This window comes from Oxyura jamaicensis, assembly GCF_011077185.1.
Source record: "Oxyura jamaicensis isolate SHBP4307 breed ruddy duck chromosome 25 unlocalized genomic scaffold, BPBGC_Ojam_1.0 oxy25_random_OJ70816, whole genome shotgun sequence".
Classification (NCBI taxonomy): Eukaryota; Metazoa; Chordata; class Aves; order Anseriformes; family Anatidae; genus Oxyura; species Oxyura jamaicensis.
The window spans coordinates 322-8253 of NW_023304694.1; the positions used below are offsets into that span (position 1 = coordinate 322).

The 7932-nt window shown below is 64.2% G+C and overlaps 1 protein-coding gene across 1 annotated transcript; it reads right to left on the bottom strand.

Moving 5' to 3' along the window:
* Nucleotides 1-1214: 1214 nt before the first annotated feature.
* On the bottom strand, nucleotides 1215-7304 carry ETV3 (ETS variant transcription factor 3; the record flags this gene model as incomplete). The annotated part of the gene is made up of 3 exons (XM_035312933.1): nucleotides 1215-2493; nucleotides 5011-5126; nucleotides 7043-7304. Coding segments are annotated over 3 exons (1577 nt in total), but the record flags the coding sequence as incomplete, so codon positions are not given.
* Nucleotides 7305-7932: the final 628 nt, after the last annotated feature.

The window sequence follows — 7932 nt, forward strand, 5'->3', positions numbered from 1 at the left end:
CCCTCGCCTGCAGAGATCTGCCCGCGGGAGCCCCTCGGCTCCTTGCGCTGCGGGCGCGGCTCGACCCCTTTCCCATTTTATTATTATTTTCTCCCCGTTCCTTTCAAGGAATCGTTAGAAATCCGTCGTGGCGCAGCGGGAGGCGGCCGCCGCCTTCCTCGGCGGAATCCGGAGCCCGAGCTCGTCAGCCTAACGAGGAACGCGGCGACGCGGGGCGGGAGTCGAGCAAAGGCGGCCGGAACCAGAGCGGCTCCCGGCCGCCCCCCGCCCAGGAGCCCGACCCCGGCCCAACGCAGCCGGCACCCGCGCGGGCTCCTTCGGCCACCAGCCCCTGCTCTCCTAAAGTGTATCCGTAGTTAAGGCATGAGTCAAAGTGATAGGGGAACCAAACAAAGGGAAGATCTAACCCAGCTCCTGCCATTCCTCCGCTATGAACTCACCGCCACGGGCGCAGCGTTCATCTTCCAATCGCTCCCAGCTCCACCCACACAATTACAAAAAGAAAAAAAAAAAAAAAAGGAAAAAAAAAAAAACCTAGGGTACGTTTTAATGCGTGTATTAAAGGCATCAGGTTATTTTCTTTTTCCCGCCCCACTCCCTTCCCTGAAAGATTCTGTGATTTGCTCATGGCTTCTGCAAGTATTTCTCAAAGGACGCCTGCCGCATCCCGCAGCGCTCCCAAGCCCTGCTCCCCGCAGCGGGGTCCCACCTCCCCGCCGCCCCCGGGGGCTCGGAGCCGTCCTCCCGCACCCCGCTGCGAGGCGAGGCCGGGGCAGGACTCGATATTCCCCCTGCCCTGCCCCTCCCGGAGCGCCGCCGAGCAACGGCGCATCCCGGAGCGTCAGGAAATCCTCTCCCGCCATCGCGCCGGACTCCGTAAAAATAATAATAATAAAAAAAAGCCAACAACAACAACAAAAAAAAAGGGAACCGGATGAATTCCGAGATTGCCGCCGCTATAAATACTAGGGCGCGCGGAAAAGGACCGCGCCTGGAGTCCCTCCGTCTCGCTGGAGGCCTCGGGCCCTTGGCAGCTCGCGCGAGGGCTGAAGCTCGGCGGCTTTCCCTCGCCCTCTCCTACTCGGAACAAGACAACCGCGTCTCACCTGCAAGTCAACAAGGAAAACAAAGAACACAACCCCCTAGCCTCTACGATTACCAAACCAGTCTAGCCCCAGTACACCCCCCCCGCCCCCCGCCCCCCCCCCAGGGCCCCCCCCCCCCCCCCCACCACCCCAAAAAACGCTCTGCAACCTTGCTACATAAATACACGGCTGGTTTGGGCCCGGCCGGCCTAGGCGTCGGAGGCGGCAGCGGCCGCCACGGCCTTGGGGCCGGCCGCCAGGTGCGGGCCGCCCAGCGCCCCGTGCCAGTGGAGGCGGCCGTTGGGGCGCTCCTCGGGGGCGTCCGCCTGCCGGTCCCCGTTCCAGCGGCGCTTCAGACGCAGCTTCGGGGGCATCAGGGCGTCCTCCCTCTTCTCCTGAGCCCCCGGCTCTCCGGCGGGCTCCCTCGACGGCTTCTCGCCGCTGCTCTCCCCTTGCTCCTGAGGCTCTTCGGCCGCGAAGGCGGCCTGGGCGGACGCCGGCGGCGCCGGGTGCCAGGACGGGGCGGCCGGTCTGGCAAACACGGGGCCCTTCTCCTCTTCCAGGCTGGCGCCGGGCGGCGCGGCCATGCCGGAGCCTTCCTCCTTCTCGCTTTTGTCTTTTCCTTTGGCGGGCGGCTCTTCGCGCTCGGCCTCCTTGTCCATCGAGGGCTCGACCTTCACCCTGGGGGGAGGACTGGCGAGCTGGGGGGTGGCCGACTCCTCGGCGCTTTCCAGTCTCTCCCTGTTTTTGCGCCCGACGGGCGGAGGCTGCAGCTTGATGGGGAACTGGGGCTGCTCCTCCAGGGGCATTTGGCACTGTAGTGGCGGGACCACGAGCCCCGGATAGCGGGGGAAAGTCCGCGGACTCAGGTGGTAGTTGAAGACCGAGCACGCTTGCGAATGCAGGTAGTGTTTCATTTCCTCGGGGTTAAAAGAGAAGCAGCTGCTGCCCGTGAAGGGGCTGAGGCCTGGAGAGGGGCTGTAGGAGAACAGGGTGGGCGTCAGGGACAACGCAGGAGAGATGGGGACGTTGAGGACCCCGCCGCGCCCCGGCAGAGGGGACACGGCAAAGGGGCTGTGAGGATCCGGGTAGATCCCGGGCCTGGTGAAGAGAGGCAGCATGATATCGGGCTTGCGCTTCTGGTGGTTGATGCCCCCGGCGCCCACGGCGTTGCGCGAGGCCATGAGATCCACGCCGCGGCGCCAATCCGAGGAGCCGTCCTCCAGCTCCGGCAGGTCGGGCTTCCTCTCGCCGCCGTCGCCCAAAGCTTCGGGGTTGGACGGGACCAGGGAGCCGCCGGAGAAGCGGCCGGGCTGGGCATCTTCGGTGGGAGAGTGGCTGTCCAGCGGCGGGAAGTGGAAGCGGGACGAAGCCGTGGGGACGGGAGGAGCGCTCTGCGGCACGACACCTGGGGGCAGGGGGGAGAGAGAAGAAAAAAGGGGGAGAGAGTTAAGGGCGCCGCTGCCGAGGGAGTTAAATCGCAGGTGAAGAGCTGCGCCCGCGGGCGTTTGGAAGAGCAACACAAAAATACCGTGTGCTATCAACAGCGCAGCAGGCGAGGAGATGGGAGGCGCCTTCCCCATCTGCTCCCGTCTCCTCTGCCCACCTCAAAACCTCGCCGCTGCCGGGGAGGAATCTTCTCCTCTCCGCCCCTGGCAGAGGTTTCTGGAACCTCCGGCCCCACCGAAGGAACTTCCACTTTCGGGTGCCCTCCCCCGACCTCTGCGCTCCGCTTTAACCAGAGAACGGCCTCGGCGACGGCGCGCCAGGGGCACGCTGAGGCAATCACGCGCCGACGCCACCCGCGGAGGCGCTGCTGGCAAACCTCAGGCTCTCGGGGTGGAATACTCAAAAAGTCCCCGGGGTGGGCTTTCCTGCGAGGATGTTCTCCCCCCCCCACACACAGCTCTGCCGGCTCCTCTTCCCCAGGCTCCCGAGGCCAGCAGTGCCTGCGGAGCCGCCTCTCCCCGGTAGCTCTGGCTGTGCCGAGCCGTCGCGAAGCGAGTTCTGGCACCGCTTCCTCAGCTCCGCTCCGCGCCGACCCGTTCCCCTTTCCCTTCCAAGCTGCGGGAGCGAGAGTCAAGAAACCTGATTCCAGTGCCCCAAACAGGTTTGATATCCCAACCCCCATCCCAGCCAGAAGGAAAGAAAACAGGTTGTAATTAGACAAGTGCATTCCAGTTCTCCAAACTTCTTTTTTTAAATGCATGCCCCAGAGATAGGAGGGAGTGGCTGCAAACAGGGAAAAGGAACAGCAGTGAGCAATATTGAGCTGGAACTGCCCGGACTTGTTGCTGCAAGTAATTATAGATTTGCAGCGCGGCTTCGTACTCCATCTTCCACCCCCGTGCTTTGGCTGAGGGCTCCTGGAGAACACATTTCCCTCTCCCCGTAAAGGCACCGTGTCCCCCCCAGGTGAGGCAGAACGCCTTTCCGAATGCTTCTGCTCTCCCAGCCTCGTCACTCCGGGTGCCTGCCGCCTCGGAGGCCAATGCCTCGCCGTCGCGCTCGTGCCCCTGCCTGCCTGGGGCTCCCCGGGGCGGAGAGGGATGGATGCAGGGTGCTCCGACTGCCAAGATCCACGAGCAGTCATCGCTGTACGTAGGCACAGAGCACGCCAGCGCCGATGAGAAATCGCTTTGCCCACACGTAACCTGTTTTTCTCAGCCGCTGGGGTTTCAGAGTCGACGTTCAATCCCCGCTTTCCCCTGCTCTCTCCCTTCTCTCCCTCTCTGCGAGACAGATCTTCAAGGCTTCCCCCGAGGCGCTCTTCTGGAGGTGAGAACTGAGCGCACGGCGCTGCGAGCGAGGCTGGCTCAGGCGCCTCCGCAGTCACGCTTTCTTCGCTGCGGAGGGTTTGCAGCCTAGGCCTGGCCGTAATGACTTCCAGAAGGGGATTGCTGCTGGGCACCGCGGCCGAATCGTTTCCCTGCTCGCGTGGTGGCGGCGCGGCTAAGCAGACAATCGCCCCGGCCGCAGAGATCTAGCTACGGGGGGATTTAACTCCACCGAGAAGGATCCCGCGAACAAAGGCCCCTCTTCCAGAGAAACCGCAGCAGTAACGCTGACTCTAGGACAAACCCAGCGTGAACTTCTGCTGCTGCTCCTGGCAGGAGACTCAAAGGCCTTTTAGGACAAGCAGGGAACAATTACGCTCCGTTCCCAACCTCTCCTTCGCTCTCCTGAGTGTCAGCACGCCGTCCTGCCGCAGGGAGGATCGAGAAATACCTGCGATTTTAGTCAACCCCAGACGAGTTACCACGCTTCTCGGGAAGCTAGGGAAACGCTGGGAGCTCGCTCCCGGCTGTCTCGGAACCCCGGCTACGGTTATTACAAAAACACCAACTCCTTTTGATGTGAAAGGAGCGGGGCTGCAAGCAAACGGGGGGCTTCGCAGGGGAGGGGAGGGGAGCAAAGCGCCGCCGAGCCGCAGGGCCGCCCGGCCGCGCACCTCTAAGCTCCTTGTCAAGGAGGCTCCCGTTTATATGGCGCCATAAACGTAGCTCACAAACATGTGAGGCAAGGGCCCTGCAAGAGAAACAAAACCCTCTTATCCCAAGGACACCCGCCCTCCCCACCCCCCCCCCCCCCGGGAGGGAAAGCAGAGCAGACCCGCGGCACCCCTCGAGGCAGCCCGGTGCAAATAGGGAACCGGGGCTCCCCTTCGGGGCTCCCCTGAGGACAACCCCAGCCGCGCCTGCGGCAACCCGGGGGAAGAGGCGCTCGAGATAAAGCTTTATCGGCGCCCAGGCGTTCCCACCGCATCGCCCTGATTGCCCCGGCTGAGCCTTTCTGGCTGGAGATGAGCGACGGGGGGGGGGGGACCTGCGGGGGCTGCTCTGCCTGCCCCGGCCCCGCCGCGCTCGCCGAGGTGCCGCTGAGGAGCGCCGGGGGCAGGGCAAAGCGGCGCGGGCTCCGCACTCACCGTTAGGACGGATGTTGATGAAGGGGTAGTTGGGCATCACCAGCTTGTTGAAGTTGAACTTGTAGGTGAACCTCTTGCCTTTAGTCTTGTGGAGGATCCTCTTGTTGTAGTAGTATCTATTAAAAGAAAGGCAGGGGGGAGCGATCAAGGCACGTGGCCATCGGTCCAAAGGTCTCCTTTTCCGGAGTTCACCCAGAGAACTGACATCGGGGACGCGACGAAATACGGGCTCGGGGAGTTTCCAAACGCTTCCCGCTCCTCCCGGCCCTCGTTCTTTAGGGGCGGCTTTCAAACCGTGACATTCCCGAAAACAGGTGGGAAAAGGGGCGACCCCGAAGGCTCCCCGGGGCTGCCCCTGCTGTTCCTGCCCCTGTCCAAGCTGGGAGCGGTGCCGTGGGCTGGGGGGGCTGGCACCAAGTGCCCCCGCGCAGCGCCGGAGCAGAACACGAGGGGCAGAGGCAGGAGGCAGCCCGCGCTACGACGCCGAGCCTGAAAAAGGGGAATCCGCAGCCCAGGCGTCGGCAGAACGCGGCTCGGGGCGGTTCCGGAGGGAAGGGACCAGGCTCCTCAGCCACCCCCCGGGGTTTTCCTTTTCCCTCCCACCCTCGAGGCCCGGCACGCCGTCACAAACAGCGGCACCAGGCCGGAAATCGGGAGGGCCGGTTTCTGCTGCCGTCGGACTCATGAGCGAGGAATTTATTTCCCTCCTGTTTACCCAAAGCACTGTTGGGTTAAAAACGTTCCCTCGCCTGCCCAGGCGGCGCTGATCAGGGCTGCCGAGAGGCGCCCGCGGCCGGCACCGAGCCCCGGCCGTCTCCTTCCCCTCCCGCCCCCTTTTTTTGGGCCCTTCACGGCCCCAAACGACGTCGGAGCGAGGAAGAACTCGGCCACGGGGAAGGGAGGCATAATCTGCAGCGCAGCCTCCTCCCCGCTTACACCACCTCTGTTTGCCCTCAGCCTGGTGCTGTACAAACAGAGGCGTTGCAGGCGGCCGTGGATCCCCGCGCTCAGCGGCCGGTTACGCCAAGAGGGCTCCTGGCAGCCACGGGGGGGGGGGGGCGACGAGCCCGAGCTCCCCAGGGGTTGGGAGCCGTGGTCCCTGCCGGCAGCTCCTGCCCTGCCGCCGTCACCCTTGGCCCCGAGATGCCAAGGCATGATCAGTGTTGGCAGGTGGTGGCTATTTTCCACTCCCATGCCTCAATTACGGCCTCGGTGCCACTCAATTTATCGTTTCCTTCCTGCTCCGGGCATGGGACTCTCGTGTTTGCTGCCTTGTTTGTCTTTGCCAGCTCCACCCTGGAGGTATCAGAGGGCGTTAAGGCAGCCAAGTCCACGTTAGCGACCGCGGCGATAACGCCGGGACCCGTCAAGAACCCGGCTGCTCCCGACGGGCTTCGAGCGCTGAAAGGCCCCCGGGGATTCGGCGGGATTTGTACCGCCTGGCTTCAAAACGCTCGGGCTGAGGGCCGAAAGGAGAGGGAGCTACGTCCTAGCGGAGGTTTTAGCCCCGCGAAGCGCGGGGCGAGGGACGCTCAGCCCCGGTCTCCGGCCGCAGGGGGCCCTTCAGCCTCACCGGGGCTCCGGGAACGCGGCCCCCGGGGGGTGCTCACCGGCGGCTCCAGCCCCGCGCGGCGCCGGGAGCGGGTTTGGCGGCAAAGAGGCGAGCACGAGAAATGTTAGAAAGGGGAGTTGCTTTCTCTGAACCGGTGCCGTCGATGGCGCGATAATCGAGTAACACCTCTGGTTTCCTCCCACACCTTCTCGCTCAAGCCGGCAGCAGCAATGGGAGAGGAGAAAAGAGGCAGAAAAGCTCCCCGGAAGGAAGCCGGCCCGCTAATAACCACCTGAGCCGTAGGTGCGGGCTCGCGCCGCCGTGGAACACGTCACGGGCAGCCAGGAGCTCCCTCCCCTGCCTCCCTCATCGCACCCAGAGCTCCCGATTTGATACAAAGCTCCCCGAAAGGCACCCGGCCCGGGGCAGAGCACCGCACTCGGCTCCCCCCCCCCATGAGCCGGGGGAAGCCCCGCTCACCTGAGAGCCCGGCTCAGCTTGTCGTAGTTCATCTGGGGCTTGCATTTCCGCCGGCCCCACAGCCGCGCCACCTCGTCGGGGTCCTTGATGACGAACTCCCCGTACTCGCCCTGCTGCCAGGCGATGACATGGCGGAACTCCTCCTTCTGCAGCAGCTCCAGGATGAAGTGCCAGAGCTGGATCTGCCGCGAGCCAGGGCTGGACTCGGTCTTGTACGCCCACTCGGGGAAGTGATAACCTTGGGGAGGGCCAGAACGAGGCGCTCAGGAGGCCACTCGCAGCTCCAGGGCTCAGCGAGCGCCCGGGGCCGAGGGCCCACGCGTGGGGTTCCCTCCGGACCACGGAGCGCGGCCGCGAGCCCAGCGCACGCTCGGTGCAGAAGCGGAGGAGCCCGGCTTCCTCGCTCCAGCCGCTCGCTCGCTTACTCATTTCGCCCCGCTCTCCTTGGAGGAGCTCCAAAGGAAAAAAAAAAAAAAAAAAAAAACAAAACACGGCCAAACTTACGGGGACGTAAAAAAAAAAAAAAGAAAACCAGGCAGAAAGAGTGGAAAGGAGCCCAAGAGCTTTAAACGCTGCCACGATTTGGACTCCAGGTGCTTCAAATGACCCAAAAAGGGCCGGATTCGGGTGTCCGGGGCACCGATTTTGAGCGAGGCGAGCGGAGGGAGGCTGCCGGGGGCCAGCGGCTCGGCGCCTTTCGGAGCACGGCACCCCGCTCCGGGGCCTGCCGCGCCGACAGATGTTTCTGAGCTGCTGCCAAGCTCAGGCTTTTGTCAGAGCAGTTTCCCAGCGCGGCTGCCGGAGCCGCGGTTTTCCAAATCGTCGCAGCCGCAACTTTTCGGCTCGGGCAGCTCGCGCCGAGCCTGGCCGTGCCCAGCCGGCACCCACGC